The sequence below is a fragment of the Salmo salar genome, chromosome 14 (assembly GCF_965601325.2).
Source record: "Salmo salar chromosome 14, fSalSal1, whole genome shotgun sequence".
Classification (NCBI taxonomy): Eukaryota; Metazoa; Chordata; class Actinopteri; order Salmoniformes; family Salmonidae; genus Salmo; species Salmo salar.
Window position 1 is genome coordinate 2667595 of NC_138304.1, and position 25477 is coordinate 2693071.

A 25477-nucleotide genomic window follows, 5' to 3' on the forward strand; every position below is an offset into this window, starting at 1 on the left:
TTGAGAACAAGTTCTCATTTACAATTGCGACCTGGCCAAGATAAAGCAAGCAGTTTGACACAGAGTTACACATGGAGTAAAACAAACATACAGTCAATAATATAGTAGAAAAATAATGAATAATGAAGCACCTTTGGTAGTGATTACAGCCTTGATTCTTCTTGGGTATGATGCTACAACCTTGCCACACCTGTATTTGGGGAGTTTCTTCCATTCTTCTCTGCAGTCCTCTCAAGCTCTGTCAGGTTGGATGGGGAGCGTCCAAGTCCGGGCTCTGGCTGAGCCACTCAAGGACATTCAGACTTGTCCCGAAGCCACTCCTGCATTGTCTTGGCTGTGTGCTTAAGGTCGTTGTCCTGTTGGAAGGTGAACTTTCACCCCAGTCTGAGGTCCTGAGTGCTCTGGAGCAGGTTTTCATCAAGGATCTCTCTGTACTTTGCTCTGTTCATCTTTCCCTCGATCCTGACTAGTCTCCCAGTCACTGCCACTGAAAAACATTCCCACAGCATGATGCTGCCACCATCATGCTTCACCGTAGGGAAGTGTGTGCCTTATATAGACAAGTGTGTGCCTTTCCAAATCATGTCCAATCAATTGAATTTACCACACGTGGACTCCAGTCAAATTGTAGAAACATCTCAAAGATGATGAATGAGAACAGGATGCACCTGAGCTCAACTTCGACTCTTATAGCAAAGGGTCTGAATATTTCATTTTTTATTTTTTTAAATAAATTAGCAAAATAATTTCACAACCTGTTTTCGCCTTGTCATTATGGAGTATTGTGTGTAGATTGTTTTAGGATAGTTATTTTATTTGATCCATTTTAGAATAAGGCTGTAACGTAACAAAATGTGGAAAAAGTCAAGGGGTCTGAATACTTTCGTAAAGGCACTTTATGTCCGAACTCAAATCAAATAGGTTTCCCAAAAATGACATGGTTGCTGTGGTACAACGTTTATTCTGATTGGCGATTTTCTGTATTTATATAAAGTTTGTATGTGAAAACTATTTCTAAGATACATACCCACTTGGCACAGACGTCAAATTTAACGTTTATTCCCAGTTTGTTCAATGTAATTTCATTGAAATGACATGGAAACAACTTTGATTCAACCAGTGTGTCCAGGGGGTACTTTGTTTTTCCAAACCCACTTCACTCACGCATAAGAGGGAGGATTGCGCTGCTGGCACATGCGCAGATCAAATATACCGCTGGAACTCCGACACAGGTGATTAACTCCAATTAAGCTGTCCTAATAATTTGAAATATTTCTCAGAAAACCAGGTGTTTTAATAGGTATATGCTTATTATGACCTTGCGCTGATTAAGAAGAGCAAGGTGTTTACATAACAAATGCCATACTCTGCCTACTGCTATAATCAGTTTAATATCGAACAATTTTTTAATTATTTATTTCACCTTTAATTAACCAGGTAGGCAAGTTGAGAACAAGTTCTCATTTACAATTGCGACCTGGCCAAGATAAAGCAAAGCAGTTCGACACTTACAATAACACAGAGTTACACATGGAGTAAAACAAACATACAGTCAATAATACAGTAGAAAAATAGGTCTATATACAATGTGAGCAAATGAGGTGAGATAAGGGAGGTAAATGCAAAAAAGGCCATGGTGGCAAAGTAAATACAATATAGCAAGTAAAACACTGGAATGGTAGATTTGTAGTGGAAGAAAGTGCAAAGTAGAAATATAATTATGGGGTGCAAAGGAGCAAAATAAATAAATAAATACAGTAGGGGAAGAGGTACTTGTTTGGGCTAAATAATAGATGGGCTATGTACAGGTGCAGTGATCTGTGAGCTGCTCTGACAGCTGGTGCTTAAAGCTAGTGAGGGAGATAAGTGTTTCCAGTTTCAGAGATGTTTGTAGTTCGTTCCAGTCATTGGCAGCAGAGAACTGGAAGGAGAGACGGCCAAAGGAGGAATTGGCTTTGGGGGTGACCAGAGAGATATACCTGCTGGAGCGAGTGCTACGGGTGGGTGCTGCTATGGTGACCAGTGAGCTGAGATAAGGGGGGACTTTACCTAGCAGGGTCATGTAGATGACCTGGAGCCAGTGGGTTTGGCGACGAGTATGAAGCGAGGGCCAGCCAACGAGAGCGTACAGGTCGCAGTGGTGGGTAGTATATGGGGCTTTGGTGACAAAACAGATGGCACTGTGATAGACTGCATCCAGTTTATTGAGTAGGGTATTGGAGGCTATTTTGTAAATGACTTCGCCGAAGTCGAGGATCGGTAGGATGGTCAGTTTTACGAGGGTATGTTTGGCAGCATGAGTGAAGGATGCTTTGTTGCGAAATAGGAAGCCAATTCTAGATTTAACTTTGGATTGGAGATGTTTGATGTGAGTCTGGAAGGAGAGCTTACAGTCTAACCAGACACCTAGGTATTTCTATTTGTCCACATATTCTAAGTCAGAACCGTCCAGAGTAGTGATACTGGACGGGCGGGCAGGTGCAGGCAGCAATCGGTTGAAGAGCATGCATTTAGTTTTATTTGTATTTAAGAGCAGTTGGAGGCCACGGAAGAAGAGTTGTATGGCATTGAAGCTCATCTGGAGGGTTGTTAACACAGTGTCCAAAGAAAGGCCAGAAGTATACAGAATGGTGTCGTCTGCGTAGAGGTGGATCTGAGACTCACCAGCAGCAAGAGCGACATCATTGATGTATACAGAGAAAAGAGTTGGCCCAAGAATTGAACCCTGTGGCACCCCCATAGAGACTGCCAGAGGCCCGGACAACAGGCCATCCGATTTGACACATTGAACTCTATCAGAGAAGTAGTTGGTGAACCAGGCGAGGCAATCATTTAAGAAACCAAGGCTATTGAGTCTGCCGATGAGGTTAGTGTGCATGTACTGTAAATGTACTCTATGTAATGTCTTATAGGTTATGGACAGGTGCAGTCAGGTTGCAGGAGGGGTGGAGTGCATGAACAGTCCATCCTGGATATGACAGAGTTTGCCTCAACCCATGGGTCCAGCAGGTAGAGTTCAATAACTACAGCCAGATGAGAGATGCAGGAGGATGGCACTCTTCTCATACCACTGTAGTGTATGCCAGGGTTTCTAAACTCTTGTGATGTAGTGTTATTATATAGTAAATCACCTTTTGTCCCTTCGGAGGTGTTTGCCAACGCCTGAAGGGCATGGCAGCATAGATCAGCTACAGGCTCCTCTCGTCACAGATACTGGCCATTGACTTACAGATCTGACCAAGCTCCTATAACAAAGAAAGAGAGGGAGGGAGAGAGAGAAAGACTGCCACCATACAGTCATGGAAGCCAACAGTAAATACACGGTTGAGCATAGCTAATCAGAGATTATGATTCACAGCTAATTCACAAGGGACATGTACCAGCATGGCACTGATTGGTTGACATTACTCACTCAGGCCCAGGAGTAGACCATTGGCACTGTGGAAGGGGGCACCTCCTTACAACATACAAGACACAATATCAATGGTGGTTATGATAAGTGAATTCCAGGACAGACAAGTGATAGTATTTTCACCTTTGACCAGATCAAATATGACCAACCTGATTCAGGTGTCATCCATTACTCTGAAACAGGACTGGTGTCTGGCCACTGCATCCTTGTCTAGTGATCGGCCATCATTATTTTTGCCCTAGAAAATACACAATAATGTCGTTGGAATGTTGTTTTGGGTTAGCTAAAGGCCTCAAATGCTAGGTAGCTAGCTACCACCTAGCTTCCTAATGCTAGCTTCTGTAGCTAGCTTGAAACATTATTGAAAACAACTTGGCTACATCGAACTTCTCGTCAGGTTTGCTTGAATATTTGAGGTAGTTAGCTAGCAGGGATCTTACCTAGCCAGTTCGAGTTTAAACATTATTGAAAACAAGCTGGCTACATGAATCAAACATGTCATCAGTTTTGCTTGATTTTTTAAGCTAGATAGCTAACGTTAGCTAGCCAGTTCGAGTTTAAACATTATCGATAGCAAGCTGGCTAACATTGCATCCTATCAAACCTGTCGTCAGGTGTAACATTAGCTATGCAAGTCTTCCTCTCTCTGACATATCACATTACACATTAGGGAGAGGCTATATATTTAGCTAGTTACATCACAGTATCATAGCTTGCCTGTCTCACTAGCATTATCAAATAATGTAACTAACTAGCTAGCTATAACCAAAACGTACTCATTAACAACACACCAGTCTCAGCTTTGCTGGTTGACAGCCCGCAGAAGTAGTAGCTAGCGTCAGATGTAGACTAATCTCTATCCTGGCCATCTGCCAAAGATTATTGAACAACTTTATGAATGGCTATTTTTACTCATATTTACAGAGTGGAATGTGCGTTGCACCACAATACTGCTGCTGTAGACTTGACAACATGATCCACATGGTTCTGAGCAGGGGGCATTAATACACCGTGTTGTCTGTGGGCAATTGACCATCATAGGTAAAAGCAGGCACGTAAGTAATCCATACCCAACCCCTCACAAAAACTGTTGCGTATCCTTCATTCCGTGACATAGTGTTGCCAACTCCTCAGTAAGGAAAGTAGCTATTGGCTGTCCTAAAAGTCGCTAGAAGTCGCTAAATGACATCATCACCTAATTTCCGTAATTGGCCATGTGCATGTAATTGTGATGGATGCTGTAGGAGAGAGGAATAACGTCGTAGGAGAGACAAAGAGTGAGTAAAAAACACCCTAAATATGTTTAGAACTACAAATGAACTTTCTCTGTCGATTGTTTTTTTTAATGTCACAATTCCAACCATCCTCCTTTATCCGGGCTTGGGACCGGCAAAGGTGACCCAAAAGAGACACTCTGGCGGAATTACTTAGTTTTTTTTATTTTATTTTTTATTTTATTTTTTACATTTACATCAGCCAGCGAAGGCTTCCCGCATGCGCGATTCATTTGCAGTCTGGACGCGAAGGGGTGAACATCTCCTGCTCTGACTGCAGCTGCGTGAGGACTGGGCCGCCTGTGAGTTGTTTGGGACGGGGGTGGGGCACACGGTAGCACCCGCTGCTCGTTGAGAAGAGTAAGAACGATACCTGCTTTCACGTCAGAGTCTCCAAAAGTCTTCAATAACACCAGAAAAAGTCGCTAGATTTGTCGCTAGTCGTTTTTTTTTTTTAAGTGTCGCTAGAGGGGTCTGAATACTCGCTAAATATAGCGACAAAGTCAAAAAGTTGGCAACACTGGACATACCCATAGTTGTCATTATCTCAGTTTGGATGAAAATGACTGACTCAAATTATCCTATTTACACCTTGTAGTCAATTTTGACACTAGAATAAATGTTTCTGACTCATATTGATGCCACATAGGCCGTAGCTTTTTTGGTTCAGTCCCTTTAAAAAATATCAGATATTTATGTTCTGCATTTCAAGTACAGTGGGAAAGTGGAGAGGGTGGTAGCAGAAAGAAGAAGGCAACAGACAGGAAACTGGCAGAGGCAGGGCTCAAACTGCCGTGGCCAAGGGTGTAGCCTATACTGTGGTTCAGTCTGCAGTGCTACCACTAGACCAGACTCTGGCAAAACAGACACCTATATCTGACATAACTACAGACTCAAGAAAGTAAAGCCCTTAAAATAAACCAAATTATCTTAACTCTTGTGAACAAATAGATATAAGTGATTGTTTTCTCAAAATAGCTGTCATTGTAGGTTGATGAAGTGGGCAGAATAGTGCCTTGAGTTGCATGATTTGGCCTTTTGCCTCTATCTTAGTCATACTCACAAGAACTGACTGGGCAGAAAGTGTGTTATATGCAGGGTCACTTATAGTAAGGAAGGACTATTATCACATTTTCTCTTAATCAGTGGTGCCCTGCTTTGCAGAATTGATAACGATTCAAGTTAAAAACAAGTTTTTAACCATGGTCCTTGTATGTCATTTATATTGTATATCAGTTAAAGTGCTAGATCTCAGTTTGAAGTGCTATGTATCATTATTACCAGCCTGTTCTGAGGAAATACGGTAAAGCACATAACCATAGAATGCCCAATTCCCTTACACCAAGCAAACTGTTACTTGAGTCATTATAGTTCCGTATAGAACCATGACCCTTCCCTAAGAAACCTTGAGGAACCCTCTTTTCTTAGTGTATATCTGCAACGCTCACTATGTTGCACATTCCTGAATAACCTGTTTCCAGCTGACTGCAAACCATTCCTGGGGAACCTTTTTATTCCCCTAGTGACGATAAATCATCGGTCTGTTAATGACTGAAGCCCCTGAAGTGCTCTGACGTTTATCTCAATTTCCTTGTCCCATTAGCCTACACAGAATTGGGCTACTACATCATCAATAAGCTCCATCATGTGGACGATTCTGTCGGAAACAAGACCCGGCGGGCTTTCCTGTACTTGGCAGTGTTCCCGCTACTCGATGCCATGGTGAGTTGCGGCCTGCTGCCCGCTGGATTCTAGTTCCCTTTTAGCTTGGGAAATGCTTGACAGAGAGGCGGTGTTCTGACATTATGACCTATTACTCAGAATGCTCTGGGGTTTCCCCGAAGTACAGATCTAGGAACACCTTTCCTTCTCCCAATCCTAATCTTAATCATTAGTGGGTGAAATGCTAAACTGACCCAAGATCAGCGCCAAAGGGCAACTTCACCCTACTCGTTTAGTCTCTGGCTTGGGAAGTGCTTGACAGAAGTGGTGTTTTGTTTGACATTCTGACCTATCGCGGAGAACGTGCTACCTAGACAAAATATGCAATATATATACAATATATCTTAAAACCACTTATGCTTTTAATTAGCATATCTGTGTTACATTGTATAGTGTGTGTAGTGTTTCTGGTGTAGTGTATCTAATTGTTGGTATAGGATTACGTGTACTGTTATTTCCTATTTTTCCCAGTAGTATTAGTTATTTACTAACAGTTTGTGAGTATATTGCTGTTTTTCTTTAACCTTGGATGAAATGTTCTGGTTTAATCAAAAGTAACATACTGTATAAACTGAATACAGTAGATTACATAAATTATATTGCATTGTGGGAAAAAAATGTAACGGGCTGGAAATATTTGATGTATTTTGGACATTACGTGAAACACAGTAACAGTTTACTTACTGTATTTGTGACTATTCAAAATAGAATGCCACACTTAAAGAACACAGGCAACAAAATCATAGCACATCCTCTGAAGCAAGAGAGAAAATGTTTTTGCAAATTGGTTCATTTGTTCCTGTTTTGTTATTTATATGCATTGCTTTGTTTGTGGATGTGCTGTTTTATATTATAGAAAAATTATACAGTCAGAAAGGCACATCATACAAATAAATAATTTTCCATTGTTAAAGGCCCACTCAGTGTTTTATATACACCGAGTGTACAGAACATTAGGAACACCTTTTAGTGTAAGAGCTGTTTGAAAAAAACAGTGGGATGGAGTTTTGGCCTGCCTGGTGACATTACCGCTCCCAGACAGTCCTAATTCCTTGAGAAATTGCTCGTTTAAATGGAAACCAATCACAGTAAGGTACTTAATTGTTACCCAGAAATGATTTGATATTGCGATAAAAACAGCTGCATTGGACCATTTAAGGTAAACCAAGCACACACACAAAATAGGAGCTACATGTAAAACGCAGGCCCTTTGTGGAAATGACTTACCCTCACTTAGCCTAAATTCAAACAACAGCCCCTATGTTTTGAGTGTTTTTAGCTGACTAGAAATTGAGTTATTGTTGAAGCAAGCAAGTGCCTTATGATGAACCAGTTTGAAAAGAGTCTAGTTGTCTTGCATTGTTAGTGGACCACTTAGTGAATATCGGCTCCTACAGCTATTCGTTGACTACTTGTTGTAAATAATACAATGTTTGTCATTGTTGTTACAGTATGTAATAATGCATCAAATGAATTGTATCTGTCCCTATTGAAATAGATAACGATGAATCAAAAAAATTATCCATGGTCTGTTTGTGCTCTGTTTCAGGCCTGGACACATGCCGGTATTCTACTGAAGCACAAACACAGCCTATTAGTGGGCTGTGCCTCTGTCTCTGATGTCATAGCTCAGGTAAGAATCAGTTATCAATGGGTCTATTGATGAATTGCATTTAATATACATATTGTCATAGTGATTCAGGAGGGTTCAAAGCAGAGTATAGGGAGAAGTATGGACATTAGTTAATTTTGTACTGCATTATGCAATCTAGTAGCATTTGTTTTTACTATTTGCATTTGCTTGACTGTGTGCCTCAAGTATAAAAATCCTTCTTTTATCATTGCAACTTAAAACAAGGACTTATATTAGCAGATCCTTCTACTTGAGATGGCTTTGAGAAGTTGTACAGTGATCAAAAGTGAATGTGTCATTCTGATTCTCTGGTTAGGACATGTCAACATGTCTGCCTCTCTCTTTGTCTTCCTCTTACACCCACACCAACATTTTATCTGCCTCTTCTTTCTGCCATCCTCCCTCTCTCTCTCTCTGTCCAGATTGTCTTTGTGGCCATCTTGCTTCACAGTCATTTGGAGTGTCTGGAGCCTATGTTGATCCCTATCTTGTCCCTCTACATGGGGGCCCTGGTGCGCTTCACTATTGTAGGACTGGGCTACTACCGCAACATCCACGACAACATCCCAGAGTCCAGCGGGCCTGAAGTGGGGGTAGGTTATCTCAGGTCAGATGGGGTCAGGATGGGGTCAGGAGATTAACTTTGTATTTCTACAGTGGTCTGTTTGGATGTTAGAAATGCTTTGTGTAGAACATATATGATTATCCGTTATGTAGAATGGTGAATTGTGTCAACTCTATGTAGTACATTTCAATCTAAAACATTCTGAACGTTTCACCTCACTGAACACACCCCAGGTGTCAAAGTTAACAGTGTGGAGCTTCTGTATAAATTAACTACCTGAGGATGCATGATCTGTTAAAAATCTTTACAGTAAGTGATTGAAGGCAGAGACGCATTATAAACAGTGGGTCATTCAGTTCATTGACTGTTGGTTCATCAGTGATATAATTAGTAGAATATCCAATTCATTTCAATATGACTTTTATAATCCCCAAGGTAAATTAAAATGGAAGGATAGAATAGAATAGAATTGTAAAAAAGGCCATCCTGCTCCTCTCTACCCAACTTCCCCTCTCAGTCCCTTCAGTTTCCCTTAAGTCTCGTTAATTTGGCTGCTCATCCTACCTTAATTATCGCTCACCCATCATAGCCCTGCCATTCCCAACCAATCAGAGCGCTTGGAAATGCGCATCTGGACACTGCACCCGCCCACTCAGGTCAGAGTGTTATCGTCGTCTGAAGGGAGAATACGCCATGTTTCTGAGGACTTTTATTGTCGACAGTAACACGAATGTCCGAATGATGTGGGTGTATCTAAATAACCACAAGAATAAGATTCCAAGTCATTCGGATTACCAAAATCATATAAACATCTTCAAAGGAAACAGCTCCGAGGGCCCTCATCTCCTTCCTTTAGGCTGTCTCGTTGTTGTTGGTAATCAAGCCTATTACTGTTGTGTCATCTGCAAACTTGACGATTGAGTTGAAGGCGTGCATGGCCAGGCAGTCATGGGTGAACAGGGAGTACAGGAGGGGGCTGAGCACACATCCTTGTGGGGCCCCAGTGTTGAGGATCAGCGAAGTGGAGATGTTGTTTCATACCTTCTCCACCTTGGGGCAGCCCGTCAGGAAGTCCAGGACCCAATTGCACAGGGCGGGGTTGAGACCCAGGGCCTCAAGCTTACTGATGAGCTTGGAGGGTGCTATGGTGTTGAATGCTGAGCTATAGTCAATGAACAGCATTCTTATATAGGTATTCCTCTTGTCCAGATGGGATAGGGCAGTGTGCAGTGTGATGGCGATTGCATCGTCTGTGGACCTATTGGGGCAGTAAGCAAGTTGAAGTGGGTCTAGGGTGACAGGTAAGGTGGAGGTGATATGATCCTTGACTATTTCTAAGTCGCTCTGGTTAAGAGCGTCTGCTAAATGACTTAAATGTAAATGTTAAATGTAGTCTCTCAAAGCACTTCATGATGACAGAAGTGAGTGCTACGGGGCGATAGTCATTTAGTTCAGTTACCTTTGCCTTCTTGGGTACAGGAACAATGGTGGCCATCTTGAAGCATGTGGGGACAACAGGCTGGGATAGGGAGAGATTGAATATGTCTGTAAACACACCAGCCAGCTGGTCTGCGCAGGCTCTGAGGACGCGGCTAGGGATGATGTCTGGGCCAGCAGCCTTGCGAGGGCTAACACGTTTAAATGTCTTACTCACGTTGGCCACGGAGAAGGAGAGCCCGCAGGTTTTGGTAGCGGGCCGCGTCAGTGGCACTGTATTGTCCTCAAAGCAGGCAAAGAAGGTGTTTAATTTGTTTGGAAGCAAGACGTCGGTGTCCGTGACTTGGCTGGTTTTCCTTTTGTAGTCTTTGTCTGTAGACCCTGCCACATACAGTGGATGTTACACTAAAAGTATTGCGATTATGCTGCGGGACTTAGAGGTAATTTGTTGTTTAGTACGGTACCCTGCGTCACCACTTCATTGCTCCAGACCAGAGCAAGGGGGAGTTAGAGCACTGATTATGCTTTCAGGTCCTACTGTGTCTCCAACTGACAATGAATGGCCGACCTAAACCTAAGTAGAAACTGATAATTGTGACGACTTCAGTATTACTTACTAAACTGTTGTTACACTAAGGTTTTTATTATTTTATTTTGTTAGGATTATTTTGCTATTACTGTAGTACTGTAGGCCATTCCCGACCGGTCACATTGTACAGCGCCCGAGTGGCGCAACGGTCTAAGACACTGCATAGCAGTGCAAGCTGTGTTGCTACAGATGCTGGTTTAATACCCGTGCTGTCCTTGACTGGGAGACCGATGAGATGACTGTAGGTTTTTGGTTTCTCTCCCTCTAAAAACAGAAATAAATCATTCTAAAAAACAAACTGGCTTTATTTACAAATTAGTAACAATGTCTCACACCATGTTCAAGAATGGCTTTTTCTCTCTCATTTTACATTAAATCATCTCCAAAATTAACCCTGTTATTAGCAGAACAATATATATTGGTCATATTGTTCATGGCGCACAATGAGATTGCCTTGCAGTTCTCCAGCTGTATCCACTGAAAGCACGCGAGGTTCAAGGCACGAGGGCACGGGATGGGCCGCAGAGCTGCGCACAGAAGACTGACCTAGACCATGGGGCTAGGCAACACTTTTAAGGGGCATTGCACTAATTGCACTAATAATGGCGCTGACTAGGGAAACGTTCCCGCTGTTCTGTTCTTAGTGCCAGTCTGCACGTTCAAACTAAAACAATGTAACTAACAATGGCATCTTTATGCTTTCGTTAATAAAATAGTGATAAAAATACTCGATGTTTATTTAGTTATGGATCCATAACAAATTACTATGGGAGTAAATATCACTGAATTACAGAAATATCCTCCAATCCTCTATATGTAATTATTGGCGGAGAGTCATGTCATATTTTTCGATATATTGTTGGCCTACCGTAGGTGACATGAGTCTCACTAGTGTTGAGTAATGTGATGTTAAAAGCGGTGTAGGTTTTATTTATTTAAAGAGCATAAGTTATAAGCAATAGCCTACAACTATTTTAGCACCGTTTCCCGCTGCTCTGAGACAAGCATGGAGACAGGTCTTGATAAATCAATGAGATTTTTATTTTCACTGAATCTCTGTTTGGGTATTGGTTAGACTAGAATTAGAAAATTAGGGTGTAGAAATGTTATGCTCTTAGTGTAACCTTTAACTAGGCAAGTCAGTTAAAACGTGTTTGGGCTACCCCCCCACTTCTCTCAATTTCCGCCTGAAGACATACCCAAATCGAACTGTCTGTAGCTCAGGCCCAGTAGCAAGGATATGCATTTTCTTGGTTTCATTTGAAAGGAAACACTTTGAAGTTTGTGGAAATGTGAATTGAATGTAGGAGAATATAACACAATAGATCTGGTAGAAGGAAATACAAGGAAACAAACATACGTTTTCTGGTCTTTATTGTTGTTGCACCATGTTTCAACTGAACAGGAACAGCCAAACATTCAGATAGGATGCTGGGGATAATTTCTATGCAGAACATAAGAGGGCAACAGTATCTGAGAAAAGTTTCAGACACATATCTTCAGGAATGAGCGAGCTACATGACATTGAGCATGAAGTCACCCAGGTGTCCCACACAAATGTACCCAAGTGGCCAAATTGGTACAGTGATACATTTTGATGTAAAAAACTATATACAAAAATTATATTCTAACACACCCCTCAAAAAAAAGTACCAAAAAAATTATAAATATGAAATTTGTAAAAGTTTTAATAACAAGGGTAACTATTCACAGACATTCAATGTACAATATTGTGAGGACCCTCAGTCCTCTACACAAAATTGTGCTGCTGGTGCCATGGCCCATAGTAGTCTCTTTCTGCTGTAAAGCATAGAGTTACTGAGCAGGTGGTACATGTGATGGGGCATTTCCTGTGACAAAGGGCACAGCGTCGCCTCCCCACTGTGCCCTTTTTGCCCTGAGGCACATTCATGCCTGCAGAGATGAATTTGGGCAGGTGAACACCACTGGTTGAAGGAGCAGAAGAGGTAGAGGGGACAGAGGTAGAGGGGACAGAGGTAGAGGGGACAGAGGTAGAGGGGACAGAAGGTGCTGCAGTGGACTTGCTGTAGCCAGCAAGCTCCTGGATGAGCAGCTCTCGGGAAGGCTAGCTGTGTCCTTCTGTATGATGAAGGAATTCACAACAGCAATATCAATGAAATGATAGAAAAAAGTATTGTACCATTTCATGGTCTTGTGGAGCACATTATAGTAGCCTATCAGCGCATCTGACAGGTCTACACCCCCCATGCTCTTGTTGTAGTCCTTGATAGCTCCAGGAATGGGGACATTTTTGGCTGTCCATGCCCCAGTAGCGCCCTTCACATGCCTGATGACGTGATCTCCACTGAAGGACTTGTGGATACTGGAGCACATGACCACCTCTCTGGTATCCATCCACTTCACAAAGAGCAGGCCATCTTGGCGAATCCATCGCATGCTACCCCGCTCAGCCCGCTTAGGCATGTCGTTCTCCTTGGTTTTTGGAAAGCCCACTCTGTTGGGCCGAATGGTGCCACAAGCCCACATATCCAGCTTCTTCAGGTCTGTGAACAGGGTAGGGCTTGTGTAGAAATTGTACACAAAAAGTTTGTAGCCCTTCCCAGCAGTTGAAAATCTAATAATGCCATGACAGAATCATAGCTGAGTCCCTTACCGGTCGCAAAACTGCTCTTCCCCTCATAAACAAAAAAAATGCACGTGTATGCACACGCAGAATCAGCCAAAACAAACAGTTTGTAACCCCATTTAGTTGGTTTGTTACGCATGTACTGTTTTTAGGCTGATTCTGGCCTTTGAGGCTACCATCCTCTAATCGATGGAAAGGTTCTGGGCGGGCTGACAAAAGGTCTTGCAGGCCTCAACCACACTGTGGTAGAGAGGTTTAATTTTGCAGAGCCTATCATACCCTGCTGTGCCTCGCTTCTTGTCGTTGTCCTCGTCAACTTCTGGTTCACTGATATGAAGCGCCCGTGAGATTGTCAGAAACCTTTTGCACAACATGACAGTGCAGGGGAAAGGCAGTTGATAGAGGGGTGCAGTTTTCCAATACTGTTTCAGAGTTTTCAGCTTCACTAGACCCATGTATATGACCATTGATAAATAACAAAAAATATCTGACATGGAAATAGGCTTCCATGCCTCTTTTTTGCCTGCCCGCTTCTTAGCACCATATTTATTAGTGTTGAAGACAAGGGAATCAATAACTGAATATGTAAAAAACAGTTGAAAAAGTTGCATGGGGCTGTAGTTGGAGGTCATGTCCAGCTGAGGTCCTGGTGGCCTTTTCGGTCTGAATATTGGAGGTGGTGGGCCCACATCCTCTTCAGGCACAGAGTGCCAACGACCCTCCTCCTCTCTGATTGCTGGTTTATCTTTTCCCCACCTCTGCTTCTTTGTCACAGACTTCACACCTGGCCGGGCAGGGGTAGGTGTGGAGCCGGAGACAGCAGGGGTCCGGCTAGATGAACCAGCTCCTGTGAGGGATGGGCACCTTGGCAGTGGAGGCTCCCAGTCAGAATCGGAAGGACTGTGAAGACACAGACACACAGATTATATATAGAGTTGTGAACCCCATGTTTAGATAAAATACATGGAAAACATATATTAGATATTTTTTTACATGTTTCTAATATATACAGACACAGACACACACTCATAATGTTTAGCCGTGTGTGTGTGTGTGTATATATATATATACACACACACACACACACGGCTAAACATTATGAGTGTGTGTCTGTGTCTGTATATATTAGAAACATGTAAAAAAATATCTAATATATGTTTTCCATGTATTTTATCTAAATATATATATATATATACTGCTCAAAAAAATAAAGGGAACACTTAAACAACACAATGTAACTCCAAGTCAATCACACTTCTGTGAAATCAAACTGTCCACTTAGGAAGCAACACTGATTGACAATACATTTCACATGCTGTTGTGCAAATGGAATAGACAACAGGTGGAAATTATAGGAAATAAGGAAGACACCCCCAATAACTGAGTGGTTCAGCAGGCCACTTCTCAGTTCCTATGCTTCCTGGCTGATGTTTTGGTCACTTTTGAATACTGGCGGTGCTTTCACTCTAGTGGTAGCATGAGGCGGAGTCTACAACCCACACAAGTGGCTCAGGTAGTGCAGCTCATCCAGGATGGCACATCAATGCGAGCTGTGGCAAGAAGGATTGCTGTGTCTGTCAGCGTAGTGTCCAGAGCATGGAGGCGCTACCAGGAGACAGGCCAGTACATCAGGAGATGTGGAGGAGGCCGTAGGAGGGCAACAACCCAGCAGCAGGACCGCTACCTCCGTCTTTGTGCAAGGAGGAGCAGGAGGAGCACTGCCAGAGCCCTGCAAAATGACCTCCAGCAGGCCACAAATGTGCATGTGTCTGCTCAAATGGTCAGAAACAGACTCCATGAGGGTGGTATGAGGGCCCGACATCCACAGGTGGGGGTTGTGCTTACAGCCCAACACCGTGCAGGACGTTTGGCATTTGCCAGAGAACACCAAGATTGGCAAATTCGCCGCTGGCGCCCTGTGCTCTTCACAGATGAAAGCAGGTTCACACTGAGCACGTGACAAACGTGACAGAGTCTGGAGACGCCGTGGAGAACGTTCTGCTGCCTGTAACAACATCCTCCAGCATGACCGGTTTGGCGGTGGGTCAGTCATGGTGTGGGGTGGCATTTCTTTGGGGGGCCGCACAGCCCTCCATGTGCTCGCCAGAGGTAGCCTGACTGCCATTACGTACCGAGATGAGATCCTCAGACCCCTTGTGAGACCATATGCTGGTGCGGTTGGCCCTGGGTTCCTCCTAATGCAAGACAATGCTAGACCTCATGTGGCTGGAGTGTGTCAGCAGTTCCTGCAAGAGGAAGGCATTGATGCTATGGACTGGCCCGCCCGTTCCCCAGACCTGAATCCAATTGAGCACATCTGGGACATCATGTCTCGCTCCATCCACCAACGCCACATTGCACCACAGACGATCAGTGGTCATTGGTCCGAAATACAGTCAATCAATGAAGCACTGGTCATATCATTGGCGCTCAATGAGGTCATTGTTTGGTGTGTTCAAATCAGTTCTTTTCGGTCAATACGTCCCCCAAAAAGAACAATCAAGTATGGCTGTGTTACTAACAAACAGAGGATTGCAATGAAACCAACCATGACTGGATAAACGTGTGTTTAGCGGGAGTAATTACATCGAATGCTTCGTCGAAAGTTGAAGGAGTCGGAATTCATGACACTAGCCGTTTAGAAAATGTTTCGTGTTATGCTATAAAAATGGATTTTATCGAACAAACGACCATTTATTGTGAAGATTGGGCCTTTTGTATCACCAAAAGAAGAAGATCTTCAAAGGTAATTGATTATTTTATTGCTATTTCTGACTTTAGTGACGCTAATGCTTGGTTGGAAAATGCTAGTAATGCTTGTGTTTGCGGGACGCTGTCCTCAGATTATTATAATGTATGCTTTCGCCGCAAAGCCTTTTTTAAATCGGACACTGTGGCTGGATTAACGAGATGTTAAGCTTTTAAATTATGTAAGATGCATGTATTTACAAGAATGTTTAATATTACGAATTGTGTATTTAGAATTTTTTCTCTCTGCTATTTCACCGGATGTTAGGCAGGTGGGACGCTTGCATCCCACCTAGCCCATAGAAGTTAAGAACAAATTCTTATTTACAAGGACAGCCTAACCCAGAGGGTTTTTCGTTTTTCTTGGAATAGAAACCCCATAATGTTAATCAAATGAATTAAGCAACATTTCTTAAAATCAGTCCCATATACTATGTTCTTACAAAAACAGGTTTTAAATTCTCTAGTATTGCCACTATTGAAGGCTATCAAATGCTTCTCAAAGATGCCGTCTGGTGGTCAAACTAGTACTAACGAGCGTTAATGGTATCAGTGGTTCACACTTAAATAACGTGCCATAGAATTCTGCGGCACCGTGCAAGCTGCGCTGCAGTACGCTGCAACTTTTAAAGGACGAACCACTGTATGTCTCTTGTCTAAGCTGTTGAATTGCGACTCCACTTTGTCTCTATACTGACATTTCGCTTGTTTGATTGCCTTGCGGAGTGAATAACTACACTGTTTGTATTCAGACATATTCCCAGTCACCTTTCCATGGTTAAATGCGGTGGTTCGTGCTTTCAGTTTTGTGCAAATGTCGCCATCTATCCACGGTTTCTGGTTAGGGTAGGTTTTAATAGTCACAGTAGGTACAACATCTCCTATGCACTTGCTTATAAACTCACTCACCGAATCAGCGTATACGTCGATATTATTCTCTACCCAGAACATGTCCCAGTCCGTGTGATCAAAACCATCTTGAAGCGTGGATTCCGATTGGTCAGACCAGCGTTGAATAGTCCTCAGCATGGGTACATCTTGTTTGAGTTTCTGCCTATAGGAAGGGAGGAGCAAAATAGAGTCGCGGTCAGATTTGCCAAAACGAGGGCGGGGGAGGGCCTTGTACAGTATGCATCGCAGAAGTTAGAGTAGTAGTGATCCAGAGTTTTGCCAGTACTACAGTCAGTATGCTTCTTCCCGGAGAGATATTTATTCCTGTCATCACGACTCACAAAGAATCCAGGTGGCTCTACCTACTCCGACAGCATATCCAGAGAGAGCCATGTTTCCGTGAAACAGAGTATGTTTCAATCCCTGATGTCTCTATGGAAAGCAACCCTTGCCCGAATTTCGTCTACCTTGTTCTCTAGAGACTGGACATTATCAAGTAATATACTTGGAAGCGGTGGGTGGTGTGTCCACCTCCGAAGTCTGACCAGAAGACCGCTCTGTCTAACTCTTCTCCGGCGGCGTTGTTTTTGGTCAGCCTCTGGAATTAGTTCAAATGCCCTGGGTGGTTCGGACAAAGGATCTGCTTCGGGAAAGTTATACTCCTGGTCGTAGTGCTGGTCAGTTGACGCCGCTCTGATATCCAATAGTTCTTCCCGGCTGTGTGTACTAACACTTAACCTGTTGGGTCTAGGGGGCAGCATTTGCACGTCTGGATAAAAAAAATGTACCCGATTTAATCTGGTTACTAATCCTACCCAGTAACTAGAATATGCATATACTTATTATATATGGATAGAAAACACTCTAAAGTTTCCAAAACTGTTTGAATGGTGTCTGTGAGTATAACAGAACTCATTTGGCAGGCAAAACCCTGAGACATTTTCTGACAGGAAGTGGATACCTGATGTGTTGTATTGACTTTAAACCTATCCCATTGAAAAACACAGGGGTTTAGGAATATTTTGGCACTTCCTATTGCTTCCACTAGATGTCACCAGCCTTTACAAAGTGTTTTGAGTCTTCTGGAGGGAGATCTGACCGAACAAGAGCCATGGAACGGTGATGTCCCATTAGACACCTGGCGCGCTACTTCATGTTGGGTACCCTCGTTCCAATACGTTATAAAAGACTATGCATTCGTCCACCTTGAATATTATTCATGTTCTGGTTAAAAAAGGCCCTAATGATTTATGCTATACAACGTTTGACATGTTTGAACGAACGGAAATATATTTTTTCCCCTCGTTCATGACGAGAAGTCCGGCTGGCTTACATCATGTGCTAACGAGACGGAGATTTTTGGACATAAATGATGAGCTTTTTTGAACAAAACTACATTCGTTATGGACCTGTGATACCTGGAAGTGACATCTGATGAAGAGAATCAAAGGTAATGGATTATTTACATAGTATTTTCGATTTTAGATCTCCCCAACATGACGTCTAGTCTGTATCGCAACGCGTATTTTTCTGGGCACAGTGCTCAGATTATTGCAAAGTGTGATTTCCCAGTAAGGTTATTTTTAAATCTGGCAAGTTGATTGCGTTCAAAAGATGTAAATCTATAATTCTTTAAATGACAATATAATATTTTACCAATGTTTTCTAATTTTAATTATTTAATTTGTGACGCTGACTTGACTGCCGGTTATTGGAGGGAAACGATTTCCTCAACATCAATGCCATAGTAAAACTCTGTTTTTGGATATAAATATCAACTTGATAGAACTAAAAATGCATGCATTGTCTAACATAATGTCCTAGGAGTGTCATCTGATGGAGATTGTAAAAGGTTAGTGTATCATTTTAGCTGGTTTTATGGTTTTGGTGACCCTGTCTTTGACTTGACAAAACATTACACACAACTCTTGTAAATGTACTGTCCTAACATACTCTAAATTTATGCTTTCGCCGTAAAACCTTTTTGAAATCGTAAAACGTGGTTAGATTAAGGAGATGTTTATCTTTCAAATGGTGTAACATAGTTGTATTTTTGAAAAATTTGAATTTTGACATTTATTTGGATTCAAATTTGCCGCTCTTGAAATGCACCTGCTGTTGATGGAGTGCACCACGGGTGGCACGCTAGCGTCCCACCTAGCCCCAAGAGGTTAACCTCTATGGGCTAGGTGGGACGCTTGCGTCCCACCTACGTAACAGCCACTGCCAGCCTGTGGCGCGATTTTCAAAACCTTAAAAATCCTATTACTTCAATTTCTCAAACATATGACTATTTTACAGCCATTTAAAGACAAGACTCTCGTTAATCTAACCACACTGTCCGATTTCAAAAAGGCTTTACAACGAAAGCAAAACATTAGATTATGTCAGCAGAGTACCAAGCCAGAAATAATCAGACACCCATTTTTCAAGCCAGCATATAATGTCACCAAAACCCAGAAGACAGCTAAATGCAGCACTCACCTTTGATGATCTTCATCAGATGACAACCCTAGGACATTATGTTATACAATACATGCATGTTTTGTTCAATCAAGTTCATATTTATATCAAAAACCAGCTTTTTACATTAGCATGTGACGTTCAGAACTAGCATACCCCCCCGCAAACTTCCGGGGAATTCGCTAACATTTTACTAAATTACTCACGATAAACGTTCACAAAAAGCATAACAATTATTTTAAGAATTATAGATACAGACCTCCTCTATGCACTCGATATGTCCGATTTTAAAATAGCTTTTTGGTGAAAGCACATTTTGCAATATTCTAAGTACATAGCCCAGGCATCACGGGCTCGCTATTTAGACACCCGGCAAGTTTAGCACTCACCATAATCATATTTACTATTATAAAAGTTTGATTACCTTTTGTTGTCTTCGTCAGAATGCACACCCAGGACTGCTACTTCAATAACAAATGTTGGTTTGGTCCAAAATAATCCATCGTTATATCCGAATAGCGGCGTTTTGTTCGTGCGTTCCAGACACTATCCGAAATAGTAAAGAAGTGTCGCGCGCATGGCGCAATTCGTGACAATAAAATTCTAAGTATTCCATTACCGTACTTCGAAGCATGTCAACCGCTGTTTAAAATCAATTTTTACGACATTTTTCTCGTAGAAAAGCGATAATATTCCGACAGGGAATCTCCTTTTCGGCAAACAGAGGAAAAAATCCCAAAGGCGGGGGCGGTCGGGGTCACGCGCATAAGCCCAGTGTCCCTTGATCGGCCACTTGAGAAAGGCGATAATGTGTTTCAGCCTGGGGCTGGAATGACGACATTCTGTTTTTTCCCGGGCTCTGAGCGCCTATGGACGACGTGGGAAGTGTCACGTTAGAGCAGAGATCCTTAGTAAATGATAGAGATGGAAAAGAAGTTCAAGAAATGGTCAGACAGGCCACTTCCTGTAAAGGAATCTCTCAGGTTTTGACCTGCCATTTGAGTTCTGTTATACTCACAGACACCATTCAAACAGTTTTAGAAAATTTAGGGTGTTTTCTATCCATATGTAATAAGTATATGCATATTCTAGTTACTGGGTAGGAGTGGTAACCAGATTAAATCGGGTATGTTTTTTATCCAGCCGTGTCAATACTGCCCCCTAGCCCTAACAGGCTAAGATTTTCTGAGCTAACAATGTAAGAAATAATACATAAAAAACAAATTGCTGCAAAGTTTCCTAAGGACTAGAAGCGAGGCAGCGCTCTGTCGGCACTATCTTAAACAACAAGAGATACTGTGTACTTGCTAGATAGTACTGCACTGTTGGAGCTAGAAACACAAGCATTTCGTTACACCCGCAATAACAACTGCTAAACACGTGTATGTGACAAATACAATTGATTGATTTGATTTGAGGGTACCAGTAACTTGGCTATATACACAGGGTACCAGAGATAGAACTTTAGTTACAATATAATATGACTTAATATTCCACCATATGATGGAACTTTAGTTACAATAGAATATAACTTTATTGTCCTCCATGAGATGGATATTTAGTTATAATGGAATTACTTTATTGCACAGTTGCATTTGGGAATGCTCATCACTTTCTCCCATGCCTCCCTCCCCCTTTCCCCATCGCCCGCAGGGGGACGCTACCATCAAGAAGATGCTGAATTTCTGGTGGCCCCTGGCCCTGATCCTGGCCATGCAGAGAATCAGCAGGCCTATCGTCAATCTCTTTGTCTCCCGGGACCTCAAGGGAAGCTCGGCTGCCACCGAGGCAAGTGTCCTACCGACCTCATATGAGGATTTTAAGCACACAACACACTTTTCCAGACTAGCAAGAAGGTGATATTCTGAACAATGTAGTAGTGTCCCCCCACCCCAGAAAGCTTTTGGTTTTGATATGATCCAGTACATAATACAAGTATAATCATCCATATACAAATATCATAGTGATCATGACATGTGAATGAACAAGCCTTTTCATACTTTGTAATATTTCTATATATAGTTACTATCAGTTTTAGGACAATTTACCCAAAATATTTCAACTACTTTATTACTTTACGCAAAATATTATGACATTAGTGATCGTCAAAATGTGTGAAATTGGCAAACGTCTAAATCAACATTTTGGCATTTCAAATTGTATTGGTCGGATGTTGAACCTTCTTCACCACACTGTCTGACCATTTCGGTTTGTCCATGATGTGCACACTGAGGAACTTCTCCAATACTGTCCCATCGCTAATTGTAAAACGAAAAAAAAAGTTTTACTTCCGCACAAAATTACATCTTTACTTATTTTAGGCTTTGTGTAGGTCAAGTTCTTTATCGTACAGCTATGAAAGTTATACAGGATATTTAGAACCGCCTGCTCAATAGGAATCCAGCAATGTCTGTGTCATGTCTGTGTCTCAAACTGCTTTTCTAAGGACCGCCCCTTTGACGTGACAAAGAGATGAAAAAATGGATTGTAATGACGCAGCCAGCCACTGGATGGAGCCAGAGACACATTTTGTTTGTGTTCTGACTCATAAAAGGGTGGGAAATCAATAAAATAAGTAATGTAAACATATTATTAGTAATTACCTGTAAATCTAGTGCTCCTAAAAGGTTAAAATCATATGATTGGTGTTAGCAGGAGTGAATTTCCAACATTGTTAAATCCATGCGAGAAAGTTTGCAAGGGTGGAGAATTGGCATGCAACCAAACAAAGCTAATTCCTAACACCCTATCCCCTTACCCAGACGCGAAATAGAGTTTAGGTGCATCCTGTTGCCATTGATCATCCTTGACATGTTTCTACAACTTGATTGGAGTCCACATGTGGTAAATTTAATTGATTGGACATGATTTGGAAAGGCACACACCTGTCTATGTAAGATCCCACAGTTGACAATGCAAGTCAGAGCAAAAACAAAACCATGAGGTCGAAGGAATTGTCCGTAGAGCTCCGAGACAGGATTGTGTCAAGGCACGGATGTGGGGAAGGGTACCAAAATATTTCTGCAGCACTGAAGGTCCCCAAGAACACAGTGGCCTCCATCATTCTTAAATGGCTAAACTGAGAAATTGGTGGAGAAGGGCCTTGGTCAGGCAGGTGACCAAGAACCTGATGGTCACTCTGACAGAGCTACAGGGTTTCTCTGTGGAGATGGGAGAACGTTCCAGAAGGACAACCATCTTTGCAGCACTCCACCAGTCAGGTGGAAGCCACTCCTCAGTAAAAGGCACATGACAGCCCACTTGGAGTTTGCCAAGAGGCACCTAAAGGACTCTCAGACCATGAGAAACAAGATTCTCTGTTCTGATGAAACCAAGACTGAACTCTTTGGCCTGAATGCCAAGCGTCACGTCTGGAGGAAACCTGACACCATCCCTACGGCGAAGCATGGTGGTGGCAGCATCATGCTGTGGGGATGTTTTTTAGCTTCAGGGACTGGGAGACTAGTCAGGATCAATGGGAAGATGAACGGAGCAAAGTACATAGAGATCCTCGATGAAAACCTTCTCCACGAAGGACCTCAGACTGGGCGAACGTTCACCTTCCAACAGGACAACCCAAAGCACACAGCCAAGACAACGCAGGAGTCATTTCGGGACAAGTCTCTGAATGTCCTTGAGTGGCTCAGCCAGAGCCCAGACTTCCCTGATTGAACATCTCTGGAGAGACCTGAAAATAGCGATGCCGCAAAGCTCCCCATCCAAACTGACAAAGCTTGAGAGGATCTGCAGAGAAGAATGGGAAAAACTCCAAGTGCAGGTGTGCCAAGTACCCAAGAAGACTGCTGTAATCGCTGCCAAAGATGCTTCAATAGAGTACTGAGTAAAGTGTCTGAATACTTATGTAAATGTAATATTTCAGATTTTCCAAAAACCTGTTTTTGCTTTGTCATTATGAGGTATTGTGTGGAGATTGATGAAGGGGAAAAAACTATTTAATCCATTTTGGAATAAGGCTGTAACCTAACAAAATGTGGAAAAAGTCAAGTGGTCTGAATACTTTCCGAAAGCACTGTATGTGTATATATATTTACCCCAAAATATATGGGTGATTGGAAATGATGCAGACAGTTACACTGATGGAAGCTTCAATATAAACTCAGCAAAAAAAGGAACATCCTCTCACTGTCAGCTGTGCTTATTTTCAGCAAATTTAACATAAATATTTGTACGAACATAACAAGATTCAACAACTGAGACATAAACTTAACAAGTTCCACAGTCATGTGACTAACAGAAATGGAATTACATGTCCCTGAACAAAGGGGGGGTCAAAATCAAAAGTAACAGTCAGTATCTGGTGTGGCCACCAGCTGCATTAAGTACTGCAGTGCATCTCCTCCTCATTGACTGCACCAGATTTGCCAGTTCTTGCTGTGAGATGTTAGGAAGGGTACCACATGAGGGAGGAGGATGCCTTCCCTGTAACGGACAGCGTTGAGATTGCCTGCAATGACAACAAGCTCAGTCCGATGATGCTGTGACACACCGCCCCAGACCATGATGGACCCTCCACCTCCAAATCGACTCCACTCCAGAGTTCAGGCCTCGGTGTAACGCTCATTCCTTCGACGATAAACGCGAATCCGACCATCACCCCGGTGAGACAAAACCGCGACTCGTCAGTGAAGAGCACTTTTTGCCAGTCCTGTCTGGTCCAGCGACAGTGGGTTTGTGCCCATAGGCGACGTTGTTACCGACGATGTCTGGTGAGGACCTGCCTTACAACAGGCCTACAAGGCCTCAGTCCAGCCTCTCTCAGCCTATTGCAGACAGTCTGAGCACTGATGAGGGATAGTGCAGCTGTTGTTGCCATCCTGTACCTGTCCCGCAAGTGTGATGTTCGGATGTACCAATCCTGTGCAGGTGTTGTTACACGTGGTCTGCCACTGCGAGGACGATCAGCTGTCCGTCCTGTCTCCCTGTCTTAGGCGTCTCACAGTTCGGACATTGCAATTTATTGCCCTGGCCACATCTGCAGTCATCATGCCTCCTTTCAGCATGCCTAAGGCATGTTCACGCAGATGAGCAGGGACCCTGGGCATCTTTCTTTTGGTGTTTTTCAGAGTCAGTAGAAAGGCCTCTTTAGTGTCCTAAGTTTTCATAACTGTGACCTTAATTGCCTACCATCTGTAAGCTGTCAGTGTCTTAACGACCGTTCTACAGGTGCATGTTCATTAATTGTTTATGGTTCATTGAACAAGCATGTTCACCCAACTTATTGTGAAAAGCTTGTGGAAGGCTACCCTAAACATTTGTCCCAAGTTAAACAATTTAAAGGCAATGCTATCAAATACTAATTGAGTGTATGTTGTGGCAGACCAGGGGGTTGGGTCAAGACGTTTACACAGATCAGACATGGACAGAATGTGATTAGCTCGGTTTCAAGGGTGTTTATTTAAATAATACATCAAAAAGAAAAAGGATAGGTCTCCCCCATGAGACCCTCTCCGGGATACCGTCTTCTGGGCTCCGGGTCTTGCTGTATTGTGTCGGGCACAAAAACTGAATTCCCTCCTCATACCTCTGCCAACATCCCCAACTACACAGGAGACCTTTCTTCCCCCCCCCCCCCCCCACTCACCTTGTGTGCTGCCGCTGGCAGCTTTATGGGCCTTGCACAGCTGGTGAGCAATCAGCCCTTGATTACTCACCAGCTCCCAATCAGCCCCAATTAGTCCTGGCCGGAGAGCCCGTCCCACCTACTCAACAGCCAGTGGAATCGCGTGGCGCGAAATACAAATACCTCAAAAATGCTATAACTTCAATTTCTCAAACATATGACTATTTTACACCATTTTAAAGACAAGACTCTCGTTAATCTAACCACATTGTCCGATTTCAAAAAGGCTTTACAGCGAAAGCAAAACATTAGATTATGTCAGGAGAGTACCCTGCCAAAAATAATCACACAGCCATTTTCAAAGCAAGCATATATGTCACAAAAACGAAAGCCACAGCTAAATGAGGCACTAACCTTTGATGATCTTCATCAGATGACACTCCTAGGACATTATCTTATACAATACATGCATGTTTTGTTCAATCAAGTTCATATTTATATCAAAAACCAGCTTTTTACATTAGCATGTGATGTTCAGAATTAGCATACCCACC

At 42.7% G+C, this 25477-nt stretch overlaps 1 protein-coding gene and 1 long non-coding RNA gene across 4 annotated transcripts in view; one reads left to right on the forward strand and one right to left on the reverse strand.

Annotated features, from left to right (window-relative positions):
• The window catches only part of ankhb (ANKH inorganic pyrophosphate transport regulator b), a 78560-nt gene that overhangs the window by 26106 nt on the left and 26977 nt on the right, over positions 1 to 25477 (forward strand). For 2 of the 3 annotated variants that reach the window (XM_014139085.3, NM_001140633.2), the window contains exons 3-6: positions 6290 to 6408; positions 7958 to 8041; positions 8464 to 8634; positions 20996 to 21130. In XM_014139085.3, coding sequence (XP_013994560.1) covers positions 6290 to 6408; positions 7958 to 8041; positions 8464 to 8634; positions 20996 to 21130 — 509 coding nt within the window. Of the gene's footprint in view, positions 1 to 4552; positions 4690 to 6289; positions 6409 to 7957; positions 8042 to 8463; positions 8635 to 20995; positions 21131 to 25477 lie in introns of those variants that run through there. The other variant, XM_082960643.1, reaches the window with a different exon arrangement.
• LOC106568626 (uncharacterized) lies at positions 657 to 4294 on the reverse strand. The gene is made up of 3 exons (XR_014380286.1): positions 4204 to 4294; positions 3562 to 3650; positions 657 to 3457 (listed from the first exon to the last, which is right to left on the reverse strand). It is a non-coding gene; the product is annotated as an uncharacterized LOC106568626 (long non-coding RNA).